This window comes from Thamnophis elegans, chromosome 8 (assembly GCF_009769535.1).
Source record: "Thamnophis elegans isolate rThaEle1 chromosome 8, rThaEle1.pri, whole genome shotgun sequence".
Taxonomy (NCBI): Eukaryota; Metazoa; Chordata; class Lepidosauria; order Squamata; family Colubridae; genus Thamnophis; species Thamnophis elegans.
This window is the reverse complement of record NC_045548.1, coordinates 71306282-71326027: the sequence shown is the minus strand read 5'-3', so window position 1 is coordinate 71326027 and position 19746 is coordinate 71306282. Positions and strand designations below refer to the sequence as shown.

The 19746-nt window shown below is 45.2% G+C and overlaps 1 protein-coding gene across 1 annotated transcript in view; it reads left to right on the top strand.

The window, feature by feature from the left end:
- Positions 1–537: 537 nt before the first annotated feature.
- Positions 538–19746, top strand: part of LOC116511978 (potassium voltage-gated channel subfamily KQT member 3-like) — a 175301-nt gene continuing 156092 nt past the window's right edge. Inside the window, exon 1 of the mRNA XM_032222249.1 lies at positions 538–1283. Coding sequence (XP_032078140.1) covers positions 799–1283 — 485 coding nt within the window. The 5' untranslated portion in view covers positions 538–798. The remainder of the gene's footprint in view (positions 1284–19746) is intronic.

Genomic DNA, 19746 nt, shown 5'->3' with positions numbered 1-19746 from the left:
GCCTTTCCCGCAAGCAGCTGGTCGTCAGAATACGCTGGCCAGGAATCCCCGGGGCCGCCCTCACCGCCAAAGCGCCCGGGGTGGTGTGTGTGTGTGTGGGAGACGACGGTGTGCTTCCCCGGCCAGCCTGAGCCCTGAGGGAGACGACGCTCCCTTGGAACAAGAAGGGGACGGGGGGTGGCCGTGCGCACGTACGCCCCTCTTCTTAGTGTGTGTGTGTGTGTGTGTGTGTGTGTTGTGTGTTGGGGAAACCCCTCGCGTCCCCTCAGCGCTCTCGCGCACCCCCCCCCAACCACCCTGAGGGAAGCTGAGGCAAGCGGCGAAGGAGAGAAAAGGATGGATGGGGAGGGGGGGTTCTGCGCGCAAAAGACCCCCCCCCACGCGGATCAGAAACCGGCCACGCCCGGCGGTGAGGCGGAGCTGAGGGGGACGTCGTCGTCGTCGTCGTTGAGGGTGGGCTGGGGGCCGGCTGGCGAGGCAGAAGGGCGGCCGCTGTGTGTGTGTGTGTGTGTGTGTTGGGGGGGGGGGAGACGCCGGCTGGTCCAGAAGCCCGCGATGCCCCCGCCTTCCTCGTCTCCTTCCTCCTCCTCCTCCTCCTCCCTCAGGGCCAGGCCGCTCGTCCAGGTGTGGCCGCTGCTGATGGTGAGGCCGCCCTCCTCCCGCCGGAACTGATGCTCCCCTCAGGCGAGGCGGGAGCCCTGAGGCAGGGGGAGCGCGGCTTCCCTCCCCCCGGGCCCCGCCCTGCCGCCGGGGACCCCCCGCCGCCCCGGCGGAGGTGGGAGGAGGAAGGCTCGGACCATGGCCTGGGGCTCCCCCCCGCGGCCGCTCCTCCTCCTCCTCCTCCCTCCTCCTCTCCTTCCCGCTCTCGCTTACCCCGAAGGAGCCGGGCAGAAGCGGGCCGAGCCAGCCAGGGGCAAGATGGGCGTGAAGTCCCGCAAGGCAACTACTCCGGCCACGGAAATCCCGGCGGTTCCCGGCGGTGGCTTGGAAGGCAAAGCGGCCGGAGGGGAGCTGGCTTCGGCTGGCGACTTGGAGCAAGGCACGTTGGCCCTGGGCGCCTCCGGGGCGGACCGGGACGGGGCCCTGCTGCTGGAAGGGACGGGCAGGGAAGGCGGCGGCGGCGGCGGCGGGAGGCGCTCGGCGCCCGCCATCGGCTTGCTGGCCAAGACTCCGCTGAGCCGGCCGGTCAAGAGGAACAACGTCAAGTACCGGCGGATCCAGACCTTGATCTACGACGCGCTGGAGCGGCCGCGGGGCTGGGCGCTGCTCTACCACGCCTTCGTGTGAGTGTGCCGGGGCGAGGACCTGGACCTGAACCCGGGAAGTGGGGACGGAGGGCGGCGTGGGCAGGAGCCTTGCCTCGGGTGCAGCGGGGCTGTTCGCACGTTCACGGGGAGTGGGGAGGAAAGAAACCCGAGTTAGCCGCCGACGTCCGGTGGGAAGATGAGAGCTGTAATCCCGGCTCTTTTTAGATTATAATCTGCCTTTAGGAGAAGCAGCCCCATCGCAGACGCTGATGCACATCTGCATTCAGACATGCTTCTGATTGACAAGTGCGTTTTCTCCCTTCCTCTTCTTTCTCTCCTCCCTCTCTCCCTTTCCTGTCTCCTCTGAGTAAGACACCCCTCTAGATTAAAACGTGGTAAATTTGTCTCCTGAAGACTGCAATCATCTTTCAGGAAAATCCCCATCACATCTGCATTCAGACATGCATCTGATTGACAAGTGCTCTCTCTCTCTCCCCCCCCCTCTCTATCTATCTATCTATCTATCTATCTATCTATCTATCTATCTATCTATCTATCTATCCATCTATCCATCCATCCATCCATCCATCCATCCATCCATCCATCCATCCATCCATCCATCCATCCATCCATCTATTTCTCTATCTATCATCTATCTATCTATCTATCTATCTATCTATCTATCTATCTATCTATCTATCTATCTCTCTTTCTCAATTTACACCACTCTAGGCTAAAACTGTGGTAGCTAAAGACTCCCATTTGTCTCCTGAAGACTGCAATCATCCTTTAAGAAAAGCCCCATCACAAAACCCATCACAAATCATTCTTCAAGAAAAGCCCCATCACATCTACATGTAGCCATGCTTCTGATACACAAGTTTCTCTCTCTCCCTCTCTCCCTCCCCTCCCTCCCTCCTCTCTCTCTATCTCTCCCCCCCCCCACCTGTCTCTCTGACTAAGGCTTTACCACCCTTCTAGATTAAAATGTGGTTGACCATTCTGTGGACTCTGTATGTCTTGTGAAAGCTACTAGTTTCCTTAATTTATGGTTTGGTATTTAGGCATTGGCTTAGTTCAGGAAACCATGATGTCCATTTCGAGCGTTTTAGGGTGTTTTCAGAACAGGATCTGGGTAGGGTGAAGATCGCATGCTCTCAAATGCATATGGCAGAATGACACCGATCACTGGGTTTTGGCAAAGAATCTAAACTTTGGAATCAGCAATGAACACATTTGGAAACATCCCCACCCCCCAAAACCCCTACCCTTATTAGAAAGTGTACTGCATACAGATTGCAAATCATTACACTGTATCCCAAATGGATGAAAATGCTAGTTCAAGATGTCCAAGAAATGGCTTTTCCCCCCTCCCCTTCCCGAATAATAGATTGCTTCCTTTGGCCACAGGAGCACATGGTTTCCATTTGCTTCTCAAAGGCGGAATGCTTGAGAAATGTGCAGGTACGAGATGCAAAGGTTATGACAATGCCCTGTTATTGTGATCGCATGGCAATGAGCATGTTTTCATGAAAGTCTGAAGCACATAAGGTGATGGGAGGGATTTGCCATAGAAACCGGGGTGCTCAATAAATGAGCCAGTGTTGCTTTATCACTCTGGTTGAGCCCTTGGGCAACTTGTCAACAACAACAACAACAAAAGAAATACACTGGGAATTTCCTAAGGAGCCAGCCCATACTGCTATGAATGAATGAATAATAATAATTATTATAATGGCTTTCCATCATTTCAATCCAAAACAGTCTGTTCTTTTTTTTGCCTTAGTACCTAACTGTGAAGGTACAAATTGGTGTGAATGTTTTTGTCAGGTTCCAGAGACAAATTGTATCTTGTTCCAGATTCAAAAGATGATTGAAGAAGGTACCTATTATGTTTATATGAAAGGAATTGCCATCCAGCGTCATCTACATAAACAAAATTATTTCTTTAAGATGGGGTCCAGTTCGGAGAACTCCATATTAAAGATTTCTGCATCCTGTATGCTTTAGAACCAGGCACAGTGCTGGATGTGGGAGAAAGGAAGACTAAAATGTGAAGTATTAATACCACTTTATAATGCCTGGGTAAGGACACACTTGGAATCCTGCGTTCAGTTTTGGTCGCCATGATGTAAAAAGGTATTGAGACTTTAGAAAAAGGGCAGTGAAGAGCAACAAAGATGATTAGGGGACTGGAGGCTAAAATATATGAAGAATGATTGCTGGAATTGGGTATGTCTAGTTTAATAGGAACACTAGGGGAGACATGATAGCAGTGTTCCAATCTCTCAGGAGCTGCCACAAAGAAGAGGGAGTCAAACTATTTTCCAAAGCACTAGAGAGTAGGACAAGAAGCAGTGGGTGGAAACTAATCCAGGAGAGAAGCAATTTAGAACTAAGGAGAAATTTCCTGACAGTTAGAACAATTAATCAGTGGAACCGCTTGCCTCCAGAAGTTGTGAATGCCCCAACACTTGAAGTTTTTAAGAAGATGTTGGAGAACCATTTGTCTGAAATGGTGTAGGATTTCCTGCCTAAGCAGGGGGTTAGACTAGAAGAACTCCAAGGCCCCTTCCAACTCTCTATTCTATTCTTCTATTCTAAAACTAAGTGTGCCAGCCAAGGCAGTGTTTCTCAACCTTTGACAAGAGAGATTCTTTAGTGCTATAACTTTCTTCACCTCCATAATATACACAAACATGAAAACAGTTTTGATCTAGCAGTGCCTGGAAATCCATGTCTTCAGTTGTGTTTGGTTGTTCTGGATTATTACTATTTTTTGAGCATGACAACAAAGTGATGTTTCACCTCGGCAAGATAAAGATTAGCAGATTAGAATTTGTTTTTGTGGAGCAATTTATCCCAGCCTGGAATCCATGATTATGCGGGTTGCAGTTTTTGGAAAATGGTAGTTCTAACATTACTAGAGAGCTTTTGGAGATTGGTTGGGTTCAGATATTGTGGTAGGGCAAGTCTTGTTTTAATTGAGAACCGTGCCACTGAGTAACCTCTGTAGTAACTCTGGATCTGTAAAACAGATAATCAAGAGAAGCAAAAAGAATAAAATGACCGTTGGTTATCTCAATTTTTAAAAAAAAAATAGTAAAAGAAGTATAGCTCTTCTGTTTTTGTCCTATATGATTGTTTGATCATGACTATAAATAGTCATGATTTATTATTTTTAAATGGCATGTTGTTGTTAGTTGCAAAGTCATGTCCGACCCATCGTGACCCCTGGACAATGTTCCTCCAGCCTTCCTGTCCTCTACCATCCTCTGGAGTCCATTTAAGCTCACACCTACTGCTTCAGGGACTCCAGCCAGCCAGCTCAATCTCTGTCGTCCCCTTATTCTTTTGCCCTCCATCGTTCCCAGCATTTGGCTCTTCTCCAGTGAGTCCTTCCTTCTCATTAGGTGGCCATATTATTTGAGTTTCCTCTTCAGGATCTGGCCTTCTAAAGAGCAGTCAGGGTTGATCTCCTCTAGGACTGACCGGTTTGATTGGCTTGCAGTCCAAGGGACTCGCAGGAGTCTTCTCCAGCACCATAGTTCAAAGGCCTCAATTCTTTGGCAGCTCAGCCTTTCTTATGGTCCAACCTTCACATTACAATGGGAAAAAACATAGCCTCAACTATATGCACTTTTCTTGGCAGAGTGATATCTCTGCTTTTTAGTATGCTGTCTAGATTTGCCAAAAGTTGCCTTAAATGACATACTTGACACAAATTGTAGCAAGTTACATGTGATCCTTTATAGATCCAGTTCAACTCAATGCCGCAGACATCTTGAACCAGTACAGGTAGTCCTTGACGTACGACCAAAATTGAGCCCAAAATTTTGGTTTTTAAGTGATAAGTTTGTTAAGTGAGTTTGGCTCCGTTTTGTGACTTTCCTTGCCACATTTATTTGGCGAATCACTGAAGTTATTAAATCAGTAACACGGTTGTTAAGTGAATCAGGCTTCGCCATTGACTTTGCTTGTCAGAAGGTTGCGAAAGGGGATCACATGACCCCAGTACACTGCAACCGTCATAAATAGGAGCATCTGAATTTTGATCACATGACCATGGGGATGCTGCAATGGTCATAAAAGTGATAAATGGTGATAAGTCACTTTTTTCAGTGACGTCGTAACTTTGAATGGTCCCTAAAAAAGTGTAGAAAATTGAGGACAGCCTAATTATTTGGAAGTTGTTGGACTGCAAGCCCCAGAATTCAAATGCTCATGCCCGGAATGGCTAGGAATTCTGGGAGTTGCAGTCTCAATAATTCTGTATCTTATTTGTTAGATTTATATTTCTCCAAGAGCCCCAAGGTAGTTGTCATACCAAGGTCTCATATATAGCATCCCTTTTTCTCACTCTTCCCCAGAATCATCTTAAGGGATAAATCAGGCTGAGAATGTTGGCTTGGCTCAAACTCAGTCTGGGTTCCAGAGCAGAAGATGGAATTGAACCAGAGTTTTTTCTAGTTCTAGACCATGGGTCAGCAATCTGCGGCTCTGGAGCCACATGTGGCTCTTTCATCCCTCTGCTGCGGCTCCCTGTCGCTCAAAATATGTGTCACAACTGTCATTGTGCAACACTGCCAGCAACTTTTCTTTTCTTGGATTTATTCACAGCTGGCCTACTGGGGGTTGAAAAGTTCAATAAATCATATGCCGGCAGGTATCACATATTGGCGGTTGTGACGCATATTTTGAGCAAAACGGAGCCGCAGCTGAGGGATGAAAGAGCCATATGCGGCTCCAGAGTGTTGCGTGTTGCTCACCCAGGTATTGGGATGTTGCTGGTAATTATGATAGCAGAAGGACCTTCTCTGGACCAGGAACTAAACAGGATCAAGCTGGGTTTGTATTTGGGTGAGTGATCTACAAACTATTAGCCGGGTGGTGGGCTAAGGTGGAACTTGAAATAATTTCCTGGAAGATCTCTTCCACGTTTTATGCCAAGGATACTACATGGATGTGTCCACGAAGGCACCAGAAGTCTACCTCAACTTGGAGAATACTTTGCCCTTTATGACAGTGAATCATTCAAGCAACGATGCTCACAGACAAGGCAAGACTATATTTTTTCCACTTTTCCTTTACACAGCTTTATTCACACTAGCAATTTAAGTGAGAAGACATCTTTGCAAGAAGGTTTGCATTTCTAATAAGAAGCTAAAGGTAACTAAAGGTTGAGCTGCAAAGTGAACTTAACTGTAAAACAGTCTTAATGGGTTGTTTTGGAAATCTTTGTTTTATGATTGAGCTTTTAACCAGAGAATTAGCATCTTTATGGGAGAGAAATCTATGCTCTTCCATTTTTTTTAAACTACCTGCTGATTAGCAGCACTCTTGCTATGAAAGTAATTAAGTTTGTTAAATAAACGATTATGTAATTGTATAAATGTGTACTCAAAAATAGGGTAAGTCTGCTTCGTTCTTCCTTCCCCATATGCTGCAGTTTCAATATATGTCTCTCTCATATCCAAAGGAGGGTGGAAGATCATTAAAGAGAGGATCCAGTCTAGAATTAAGGAGAAATTTCCAGACAGAACAATTAATCAGTGGAACAGCTTGCCACCACAAGCTATGGGTGCTTATTCACTGGAGGTTTTAAAGAAAAGATTGGATAATCATTTGTCCAGAATACAACAGGGTCTCCTGCTTGAGGAAGGAGTTGGACTAGAAGACGTCCAAGGCCCCTTCCAACTCTGTTATTTTCAATGAGACATAAATGGCATGTGGGAGTGACCTTGAGGGATGAAAGGAAGAGATGATGACTAGGGAACAATCAGATAAAAGGAGGAGGAGCCACAAATGCTTAATGGGCAATGAAAGAAACTGCCCTTATTCACCCTGGGATATTTGTAGTCTCAGACTTGCCAGATTCTTTAAATATAGTCTGGCAATAAAGTAGAATTAATTCATTTGGTTGTGCTTCCTGTCTGGTTTACTTGGGAGGGTACACATCTTATCACCAAACTCAAGGAAATCCCAAAGTTGAGGATCTGGATCAAACAAAATTGGGAATGTGGGGGTTTGCTCAGCCATATAAATCACCCAAAGACCTGTTTTAAGTCAAAATTTGGTATTTTTTTTATTAAACCCAAATTTTAGAAACTATATTGCAGTTGTGCCCATCAAGAGATTTAGATTCCCTGAAAACAAACAAAAACACAAAATAACACTACGATAGTCTTTGACTTATGGCCACAATGGAACCCCAAACAGTTGTTGCGAAGTAAAGCATTCGTTAAGTGAATTTTGCTCCAGTTTGCAACCTTTCCTGTCACAGCTGTTAAGTGAATCACTGCAGTTGTTAAATTGGTAACACAGTTGTTAAGTGAATTTAGCTTCCCCATTGACTTTGCTTGCCAGAAGGTTGCAAAAGGGGATGTTGCGGCCCCCCAGCGGCTAGCAAAGCTGGCAGCAGATTCGGACAGTGGGGAGGTTGGGGAGGAACATGGGCCAGTCCTGGAGTCTGGGGAAGGCTCTGATGAGGGCTCTGTGTCAGAGGCAGAGATGGGACCAGGGGCATCTGACAGTTATCAGCTGCCTTTGGAAACAGACATCAGACATCAGTGATGAACAGCTGGAGCCTGTTCCCAGTGTGCACATGCGCAGAGTTGCCAGATGAAGGAAATAGCTAAAGAACAGGGGTCAACTTGGGAGTAAGGCCACAGGTGGACAATGAATGGCCCCTCCCAGAGGAAATAAAAGAGGAGCGAAAGGGGAGTGGAGTTTGACAGGAGACCATAGTTCGTATAATTGGTTCGTGACTCTCTGAGATTCCTTGCCACTTTTGGAAATATCGGCTTGTCAGCTCTCCAGCCAGATAGGTCTGTGACTGTAAATCTCCCTCGAAAGACTTTGCTAGATGCGATGAGCAGAATTCACGTAATTAATAAAGGGTTTTTTGTTGAGACCAGGAGTTTGCTTCATGCTCTTGGGAAGCCTCGGTCAGAACGGGATCACATGACACCCAGACACTGCAACCGTGAGAAATAAGAATCAGTTGCCAAGCCTCTGAATTTCGATCATGTGACCATGAAGATACCGTAACGGGTTGAAAGTGTGCAAAATGGGCATATGTCACTTTCTTAAACTCCATCGTCACTAAATGAACTGTTGTAAGTGGAGGATTACCTGTATCGCATCACTACTACTGTGTTAAAAATTGGAATTTCTACTGTCGGATTCCAAAAATTCCCCAATGAAACAAAAACCCCATTCCTTTGTTTCCCCCCCCGGAACAGACCGCTGATTTATTAACATTAAATTTCCCCTAGTACCTTATCTTACATCTTTTTTTGCCTCTTCCACCTAAACCAAAACAAATTAGTGTTCTTCCTCTGCATGATTTATTGGTATCAACATGTTCTCACTGGCACTATAACTTCTTGTTCTCTTGTTTCCTGCAATCCCCAGTACTATATTGTCACTAGAGAAAAAAGTCTTGTGTGTTGAAGATGCTACCTTGGGGATGAAAGTCTACAGATCACATCTGGAGAGTTGAAGAGATCCTATTCTTGGTGTTTAATCATCTTAAAGCAGGATGAGGTCATGTGTGTTTTGCAGCCCAAGGAGAATCCTCCAGACAGCAGCTACCAATTACATCACATGTAGGAGAGGAACACGAGACATCCATGTTTATTTATTTATAGAATAGAATAGAATTCTTTATTGTCCAAGTGTGATTGGGCCCACAAGGAATTTGTCTTTGGTGCATATGCTCTCAGTGTACATAAGGAGAATAAGAATACATTATAATAAATAAAAGATACAGCACTTAGTGTTAGTAAGGTTAGTAATAAGCTATCAAATCATACTAGGAAACAAATAAAAACAATATAAACTGAAAGATACAAGCAACATGGTTATAGTCATAAGCGGGGTGATATAGATACTAGGAAGGAAGAGAAGAAGAATAGCAATACATTATTGGTAAATTACTGACAGTGTTGTGGGAATTAGTTGTTTAGCAGAGTGATGGCGTTCAGGAAAAAACTGTTCTTGTGTCTAGTTCTTTTGTGCAGTGCCCTATAGCGCCGTTTTCAGGGTAGGAGTTGAAACAATTTGTGTTCAGGATGCGAGGGGTCTGTAGATATTTTCACAGCCCTCTTTTTGACTCATGCAGTGTACCAGTGGTGGGTTTCAAATTTTTTAGAACCTCTTCAGTAGATGTGGTCTGCTTTGTGGGAGTGGCTTGCTGGCCATGTGACCGGGTGGGTGTGGTCAACATGTAAAATGTGGTGAAACTCACTTAACAACGCTCTTGCTTAGCAACTAAAGTGTTGGCTCAGAAAGTCTGGCATTTGAAGCATGCAAGTCTTAAAGCTGTCAAGTTACAAGACCCTTGCACCCCTAACCCTTTAGGGAAAAAAAACCTAGGGGTGTTCAAACTTGACAGCTTTAAGACTTGTGGACTTCAACTCCCAGAATTCCCCCTCGCTCTTCATCTTGATGATGTGCGCATGGGCGGTGGGGGGAGTTGGAACCGGTTCTAAACGGCACTAGATTTGTGGAACCTCTTCTATAGAAGAGGTTAGAACTGGCAGGAACCCACCCCTGCAGTATACAGGTCCTCAATGGAAGGCAGGTTGGTAGCCATTTTTTTTTCTACAGTTCTAATTTTTCTGTTGAAGTCTGTGTTTGTCTTGTTTGGTTGCAGAGCCAAACCAGACAGTTATGGAGGTGCAGATGACAGACTCAATACTTATTATTTAGGTGTCAGAAGCATCACAATTAAAATGCAGCACACAGGAGGACAAAACCTTTAAAATATACAATACAAGATTTAAAGAAGTACAAATCAAACAGATCTTGCCCAGAAACTAGCAACATTAATTGCATTCTGTCCTGCTGCCGTGAGATCCTCAAGAGTTCACTGATTGGGACACAAACACCAGGCATGCATAGGTGGTGGTGTCTCCATGTCACCACAGTTGCAAAGAGCAGAAGCAACCAGAGAGCCCCATTGGTCCAGTGTGTTTGGATCTTGTACCCGTGTACAATCTATTCCTATGATGGCGAACCTATGGCATGCGTGCCACAGGTGGCAAACAGAGCCCTCTCTGCGGGCACACAAGATGTCACCCCAGCTCACCTCCGCGGGCACGCCTCCTGCTGGCCAGCTGATTTTCAGGTCTCTGCTGCACACGTGCGAGGGGAGAAGTGCATGCGGGAGATGCGTGTGCATGCATGTGTGGGTGGGGTCCTAGGAGGCTACAGGGAGGCCTATTAGGCCCAAAACAGGGCATGTGGGGGTGTCGCGCGTGCATGCACAGTAGGGCATGTGGGGCTGGTGGTGTCACGCACGCATTGCATTATGGGTGCGGGTGCGCATGATGACAAAAAGGTGAGCCATCACTGGTCTATTCAATAGTGTAGAGTTGTGGTGGTGCAGCCTAACTCTGCCGACTGCCAGCAGTTCAGTTCTCATCGGTTAAAGGTTGACTCAGCCTTCCATCCTTGGGAGGTCGGTAAAATGAGGACCCAGGTTGTTGGGGGCAACAGGCTCATATTATAAACCCGTTTAGAGAGGGTTTATAAAAGCCCCATGAAGTCCAAGTAAATTGCTTTAGAGAAGGCTGTCAAGCACTGTGGAGCAGTATATAAGTCTAAGTGCTATTGCTATTGTTACCACTCTTCAATCATTTCCATACTTCCCAGCAGTGGTGGGATCCTCCCAGTTTAACAACCGGTTCGGTGATCATGCGATTTGCGCACACGCACAGTTTGAAGAAGTCTTCACTTCTGGGTATCTGCGGAGGAGGAACACAACTGATTAACACAGCGGCTGAGATGATAAAAGGTAGGAAAATAGCCTGGGTGGGTGGGCCCATCTGATTGTCGCTGTGAACTGGTTCTCTCCAGCTGATCGTCAGAGCTACCGGTTCGCCTGAACTGGTTCGAATTGGTAGAATCCCACCCCTGCTTCCCAGCTATCATCAGACCCAGGTATCAGCTTCTCCATTGATTCCATCCAGTGTTGGCTCTTCGTAGCTTTCCATAGGTCCACTCTGCTTTCAAATTCTTCAAAGTCTCCCATTGATCTAGCTTTTCCTGGATTTTTATCTCTGATGTGATGGCTGCAGACATCTAAGTTATCCTGGACCATAACATTTAACCTGGAAATAGAAGGAGCTGGTCCCAGCAGCCCCTAACCCTCTTCTGAGCTGTAACACACACTATTTTCCTTTATCCAACGCATCCAGGTAGTTTTACGTTTCAAGATCTCACCTTTGCTCAGAAGATACATACAGTATATGTACCTCATTTTTCAGGAGTTAGTAAGTTCAAGGTTGCCCAAGGCTGTTCTCCTGGACAGAGTCCACTGCTTGTACTTCTTCCTTTCGAGGGTTTATTTGCATAGTTTCATCATTAGTTGGGCATAATTGACCTGTGCAGTTCATTGAATGTGAGATGATTATCCTAACTCGGATGACATAAAGAGGGTTGGGTGAATTTTATGGAGAAGAGGTCCCTCAAGGATATTTTGAATAGTCATCCTACTTTCACAAAGACCTAGCAACGTTTCTTGCCTCTCACAGTCCCAGTTGTCTGAATCCACATCTTCCCTGTGGGAAGAGATGTTCATTCATTCCCATATTCCCTCAACCACTCACCTTTTAAATCAGGGGTCCCCAACCTCCAGGCCACAGCCCACTGCCGGTCCCTAGCCTGTTAGAAACCAGGCCGTGGGAGAAATGGGCAAGTGTGCAAGTGTGTGAAGCTGCACTCTACGTGAACGGAGGACACTTGTACTTGTGCATGAAGCACAACTGCTCTTTGCTGAAGCCCTCTCCGCTCTTGCGAGTGGAGCTTTGCATGCGAGCACAAGTACCTAAAACTTGTGCAAGTAGAGCTTCTCACGCGAGTGCAAACACTCTCTGCTCGTGCACGAAACTCCATTTGTGAGTGGAGGGTGCATGCACACACCGCTCAGACAAATGGAGCTGTGTGTGTGTGTTTAAAACACACACACATACATACACACTGTGCTGGCCAGGCCACCGAGCTGGAAATACTAGGCACCACTGTTTAGATGGAGAAAAAATTTTGGTCTGTTTTGGTCGCTGGTCTTAAGACTGTAATAATAAATTGTTGTTGTTATTTCCAGAGTTGGAAACCGAGGTTGGGAAGAGTGGAGAATCATTCCGTCTCCCCTACAGCCTCAGGGTTGGGTTCCACCACAAATCCGCGAAGCCCTTATCCGCGGAGACATGAGCGCAAAGACTAATTCGCGCCATTCGAAGCACTAAGGAAACACGCGACCCTACCGCGATGACATAATCGCGGAGGGCAAATCCGCGCATTCCCAAGCACTACTAAACCTAACCCTAACCCTAACCCTAATGCTAAACCTAACGCTAAACCTAACCCTAAAACAAACCCCTAAACCTAATCCTAACGCTTATCTTAATTGAAATCGGCTTTTTGCTGCGGCGCCGTTTTAAAGCGCCCTTCTGTTGCCGCGCTGTTGTCGCAGCGGTGATGACGCTTGGTGATGACGTCGCGGCTTAGCAACGCGCTTATATCTCCGCGGATAAGGGCTTCGCGGTTTTGTCATGCCACGCAGGGTTGAACTGACTGATATTCCAATGCTTCTTAGAGGAAAAATCCAGATATAGCTGAAACAGGAAAAAACATTCCTGTAAAATACAGGGCGGGGCATAACCTTTTCCTAGGGGGTCACAGCAACACTTGTAATAACAACACAAATAATTCATACACCATTCGAAAGCCCATCAAAAACTGAGTTTATTGACACGATTTAATAGTCAGTATGACCACCATTAGCCCTTCGAACAGCATTCAAACGAGGTGGATAAGAACACAACAAATCTTCAAACAGTTCCGTTCGATTTTCCAGATTTTTCGTTGTTTGCGACTGCCAGTTGCAATGATGGCTTTGCTTTCTTGGGACAGTTGCAGAGGACGCCCTTCTCCAAATTTTGTGAAACATTCTTGGGCTGTTTTGTTCCAATTATCAGTAACCCAATCCGGATGACGTTTCAATTTGTTTGCAATCCATTTTCGATTGATAAACGTCGCTCCAGCATCGCGAGCCTCTCGAAAGGCAATGCATTTTATTCTGTCAATGATCCTTTGTTCTTCCGAATCGAATTTTCCAGCCATTCTTAAAGCAAATTTAACATTTAATAGCTCATTCAATTCAGTTTTTTATGGGCTTTAAAATGAGGTGTCGCGGAAGTTGTAAACTGCTGTCGATCTTGCTGTGACCCCCTAGGAAAAGGTTATGCCCCGCCCTGTAATTCCAAAAGGATAGGTTTAAAAATGTTCGGGTGGAAATAGTGCATAAGATTCATTTTTTTTAAAAAAAAATGTCTTTAGGTGTTTAAGTCTAATAGTTTTATCCTTTTATATGTATAAATTATATCTGTGCAAGCTCAGAATTGTGTTTGATTCTGCTGAGAATCTTTTTATAGCAGAGGTCCTTCTAAATTAAGCGCAGACTAGCATCAATTTTTATTCATCCTGAGCCTTATATTTTCCTTTTATATCTTCTTTGGGAGACCCTTTTAAAGTCCTGTGACGTGGAGAACTATAGATTTTATTGACCTTGCTATCGATGTTTTGCTTGTGAGTTACTTATAGCAATCTAGGGATTTAAACACGTACTCTCTCTCTCTCTAAAATAAAATTTTATTCTACTTACTTCCTATCAGATTGCTCAGTTTCCCAAAATAGAGGGGATGGGGGGTGGGGGAGCTGTGTTCTCTAGCCATATGTCTCAGTGCTACAGGGTCAAGGGTGGTATTACAAAATCTTTTCCCCCACTTTTAATTTACCGGAAAGGGAGAATCTTGTCTCTCTTCTGCACTGGATCTGGTGGAGAGGACACCATTGAAGATAGACAACACAGCAAAAACTCTACAGAGGAATTATTGAGTCCATCATTTGTATCCCTATAACTGTCTGGTTTGGCACAGCAACCAAACAAGACAGGTACAGAAAGTTAGGATTGCAATGGACAGTTAGGATTGCAGAAAAAACAATTGCAACCATCCTGCCTTCTATTGTGAATCTGTATACTGCAAAAACCAAGAAAGAGGACTGAGAAAATATCTACAGACTCCTCAAATCCTGGATATAAACAGTTTCAACTTCTCCTCTCAAGAAGCCACTATAGGGCTTTGGATGCCAAAACAACTAGACATAAAGATAGTTTCTAATCCCCCCCCACCCCATGCCATCACTGCTAAACTCCTACAGCAGTCTTCTGCCTAAAGAGCCAAGGTGGCGCAGTGGTTAAATGCAGCACTGCAGGCTACTGCTAGATCAGCAGTTCAGCGGTTCAAATCTCACCGGCTCAGGGTTGACTCAGCCTTCCATCCTTCCGAGGTGGGTAAAATGAGGACCCAGATTGTTGGGGGCAATATGCTGACTCTCTGTAAACCGCTTAGAGGGCCTGAAAGGCCTATGAAGCGGTATATAAGTCTACTGCTATTGCTATTGCTATTGCTAAATATATGTACCCATGTAGTAGGGCTGTATTACTATTATCCTTATCTTTCTCACCTCTCATCTTTCCTACTGCTCCTATTGGTATTATGAATTATCAATTTATGATTGTGATTTATGAGCATAAGGTGTGACTTATCACTTTTGTTGTTTGTATGTACATTGAAAGCTTAGGTAGCAGAGATAATTTCTTCTGTGTCCAATAAAAAATTCTATTCCTATTCCTATCCCATCCCATCCCATCTCATCCCACCCCACCTCACCCCATCCCATCCCATCCAGTGGTGAAATTCAAATTTTTTAAATACTGCTTCTGTGGGTGTGGTTTGGTGGGCATGGCATGGGAAGGATACTGCTAAATCCCCATTCCCCCCCACTCTGGGGCCAGCCAGAGGTGGTATTTGCCAGTTCTCCGAACTACTCGAAATTTCTGCTACAAGTTCTTCAGAACCTGTCAGAACCTGCTGAATTTTACCCCTGATCCCACCCCTCTCCTCTCCTGTCCTGCCCTGCCCTATCCTATCCTATCCTATCCTATCCTATCCTATCCTATCCTATCCTATCCTATCCCTATCCTATCCTATCCTATCCTTCTCTAAAGTTCACACTAAGGCAGGAGGTTAAGCTGAGATGGGAAGACCTAGATAGGATTCCATAAAAGGAAGTTTGAGATTTCTAACCTTTCACCCTAAGGAAAAGAGTATTGAAACTTGAAAGAGCTTGAGAACTTGGTCACACCACTAAGGCGAACTAGCTTGCTCTCCAAATGCCATCACTTGCAGGTGGTGAGAAGATGTTATGCCTCCATCTTCTGCTTGTGAGCATCCTACAGACATCTGATTTGGTGATTACGAGGAACAAGAGCAGTTCATTCTTATGTCCCTCAAGAGTTTTCTTTTACCCATTTAGATGCTTTGCAAAAAGCATCTAGGAATTTTCTTCTTCCTGTTCTGACAAATTCTTGGCACAACCCGTCTCCTGCCTTGGCCTAACAGAGGAGTTGATACATCGGTGGAGATCAGACATCCATCTTCTGAGATGCTTTCGTTCGCTTCTCAGAGTGAGCCAGAGGTTAGGCTCCGTAGCCCGGCGCAGCTTCTTCTTGCTCTGTCATTCTTGGGAGTCATTTCTGCGAATCGTTTTATGCGTTCCTGGGTCAGCCTAGCTTTCACAGAAACCGGAGGGTTATTGGCTATTAACTGTCCTTCGCTTCAAGGCACATCGCCTTAAGCCACCTAAATTGATCTCGCTTCCTGCCGAAATGCTTAGGAGTTATGAATTTCAGAGCTCCACTGCCAATCATAATTATGTACCTCTGAGGAATTGTGATCGTTGCTGTTGGCTGTGTCTATAAATACGATATTTACTGTTTTGCAAAATGTAATATATAGAGGTCTGTTGACCGGATAATAAATTAATTCTCTGCAGAAGCATGTTTAGCTTTTTTTATAAACTTCGGGTGTGGATTGCAATAGAGAGAAAAGAGGTAAGTATTTCCAAATGACAAGGAAGAGTTGCTTATTTGGGCAAATGGTGCCATCCATCCAAAAGGAGGAAATTGGGGTTGACCTTCTAGTTGTGATAAATATGGGATGGGACAGTGTGTATGATAATTTGATATACAAAGTGGTTTTTTTGTGTGCTGTCACTGGCCCTTCATTAATAACCAAGAAAGAGACCACTCAAGTCCATATTTCAGAATTAAGTGTACTTTTACTGGCTACAACGAAAAGAAGCAAAGCAAGGCTGAATCTGAATAAAAAGGCGTGAAAGCAATAGATATCAATACAAGATTCAATCCCCTCCCCTTGGTACCCCAGTCCATAGTCCAATCATAATTCAACCAACTGTCAGGTGGGAGACATCTTCGAAAATCATCATCAGGATGGAATGCTGGACAGTTGGCTTGGCGGGAAACTCCCTTCCACATGTGCAACTAGATGGTGAGAATAACTCCCTAATTAAATAGTCCTCCAGCACAGAATGATTCCCCTCCCAAATACCATGACCCCCTCCCCGTTTCAATGGCAGCCGAAAGCAGCAGTGAAGCAGAGGCTGACATGTGCTTTCTCTAGTTCTTCAACTTGCAGCCAACAGTTGGCCCTAAATTTTTTCCTTGCTAAGCAAGACAGTTGTGAAGTGAGTTTTTCTCCATTGTAAAACCTTTCTTGCTACAAGTAGTACATGAATCACTGCAGTTGTTAACTTAGTAGCCAGGTTGTGAAGTGAATCTGGCTTCCCCGTTGACTTTGCTTGTCAGAAGGTCACAAAAGGGGATCACTGATCCTAGGACACTGCAGCCATCATAGATACATACCACTCGTCCAAATTTTGATCAGGTGACCATGAGATGTTGCATTAGTTGTAAGTGTGAAAAACCAGTCATAAGTTACTTTTTCAGTGCCGCTGTAACCAGGGGTGGGATTGAAAACTTTTAGTAACTAGTTCTCTGCCTGTTACTGGGTGGGGCGTGGCCATGGGGGGGCGTGGCCTCTTCATGGGGGGTGTTCTCACCCCTACCCAGGCTCCGGGGGCTTTTCTCGAGACTCCGGAGGACGAAAACAGCCTCCCCCAGGCTTCAGAGGCCCTCTGGAAGCTGGAAACAGACCCATTTCCAGACTTCTAAAACGTCTAGTAGGTCTGTTTTTCGCCCTCTCAGAGCCTCTATATGGGGCCTGTACTTACCTGGCAGGAATGAACAGGCTACATGGAGACTCCCTGGAAGGGTGTGGGCGGGGTGGGCTGGCCCAGCCAGTCCTTGCAACAACCGGTTCAGTGAATTGGATGCAAAATTAGCATCCGGTTCAAACAAAACTGGTCCGAACCTGCTGAATCCTGCCCTTGGTTGTAACTTTGATCACAAAATGAATGGTTGCCACTCGAGGACTTCCTGTAGTCTCTGAGTCAAAAGCTTAACATTCAGAGTTATCCGCCTTCCCTGAGTGTTTCAGCCCTGCAGAAATATCTGGATTAAATGGGTTTTTTGATTGATTGACAGTGACAAGTTGGTGTCAACTCTTAGCAAAACATATTGATAGACCTTCTCCAGATGGTCTCTCTCCAAGTGACCCTTCAGGTCTTCCAATGCTGTAATTACAGCCATTGACTTTGCTTCTGTTCAACCTCTTCTTTTTCCCCCCTTGCTGTCCCAGCATCGTAGACTTTCTCCAGAGAACTAGATCTTCACATGATATGTTTAAAGCAAAATGATTTGAGCCTGCTCATTTGGTGCTTCAAGGGAAAAAAAACCCCACCCTCTGAATTGACTGTTTATTTTATTTTATTTATTTTATAATGCCTTGGTAAGGCCACACTCGGAATACTGCATCCAGGTTTGGTCCCTACAACGTAAAAAGATGTGGAGACTCTAGAAAGAGTGCAGAGAAGTGCAACCAAGAGGATTAGGGACTGGAGGCTAAAACATATAAGAATGGATGCAGGAAAATCTAGTTTAATGAAAAGAAGGACTAGAGGAGACATGATAGCAGTGTTCCAATATCTCAGGGGCTGCCACAAAGAAGAGGGAGTCAAGCTATTCTCCAAGGCCCTGAGGGCAGGACAAGAAGCAATGGGTGGAAACTAATCAAGGAGAAAAGCAACTTAGAATTGAGGAGAAATTTCCTGACAGTTAGAACAATTGATCAGTGGAACAGAAGTTGCTTCCAGCAGTTGTGAATTCTCCAACACTGGAAATCTTTAAGAAGAGTTGGATAACCATCTGTCTGAGGTGGTGTAGGGTTCCTGCCTAAGCGGGGGTTGGACTAGAAGACCGCCAAGGTCCCTTCCAACTCTTTATTCCTATTCCATTCCTCTTCCTATTTCCTATTCCTATTCCTATTCCTACCCTACCTACCCTACACCTACCCTACCCTACTCTACTCTACTCTACTCACTTCAGTTGTATCCTGCCTCTACTATTTTTACAAATGACTCAAGAACATATACAATGCATCTTTTCTCTTTCTATTTTTCCTCACAACATCCTTGTGAGTTTCGCCTCATTTTGAAACCTTCCTTGCCCCAGTTCTTTAGTGAATCATTGCAGAATGTTAAGTTAGCAACACAGTTGTGAAGTGGATCTGGCTTTCCCCATTGACTTTGCTTGTCAGAAGTTCACAGAAACTGATCGCGTGCAACCGTCATGAATATGAGTCAGTTGTCAACGATCTGAATTTTGATTGTGTACCATGGAGATGCTACAATGGTTGTAAAGTGTAAAAAAATGGTCATAAGCCACTTTTTTTCAGTGCCGTTGTAACTTTGGTCACAAAATGATGGTTGCAACTTGAGGACTTCTTATAGTCTTTGAGTCAAAGCTTAAACGTTCAGAGTTATCCGCCTTCCCTGAATGTTTTAGCCCTGCAGAAATACTGTGTTTTTCCAAAAAATAAGACAGGGTCTTATTTTCTTTTGACCCCTGAAATAGCATTTGGCCTTATTTTCGGGGAGGTCTTATTATTTTTGGAGTGTGGTCACCTCCTGGCAGCTGCTGTGTTGCAATATTTTCGGGGAGGCTATTTTTGGGGGAGGGTTTATTTTAGTGCATGCGCTCAAAAGCCCCATTGGGCTTATTACCCAGGGAGGTTCTTATTTTGGAGAAACAGTGTATCTGGATTAAATGGGTCTTTGATTGATTGACAGTGACAAGTTGGTGTTAACTCTTAGCAAACAGATCACTAGATCTTCTCCAGATGGTTTGTCTCCAGCCTGATCCTTCAGGCCTTCCAACTTTGAACGATAACTAAATGAACTGTTGTAAGTTGAGGATTACCTCTACCAAGTGCTGTAGCAAAACCATCAATGCCAGGGTGGAGAAGCCAGATCTGAAGGCCCTTCCAGAAATCAAGAAGGATGGAAGCAACAAAGAGCCAATCAGGAGCAAATTATCTGCTATTCAAGGTGAAGGGATCCCGGCATTGGTGAGATCTCTAGTTGAGATGGAAGAAGGAATCCTGCGCACGAAAGCAAAAGTCAAGTGCATCATAAATAAATAAAATATTGATTTTCAGTGGCACTGTGACTC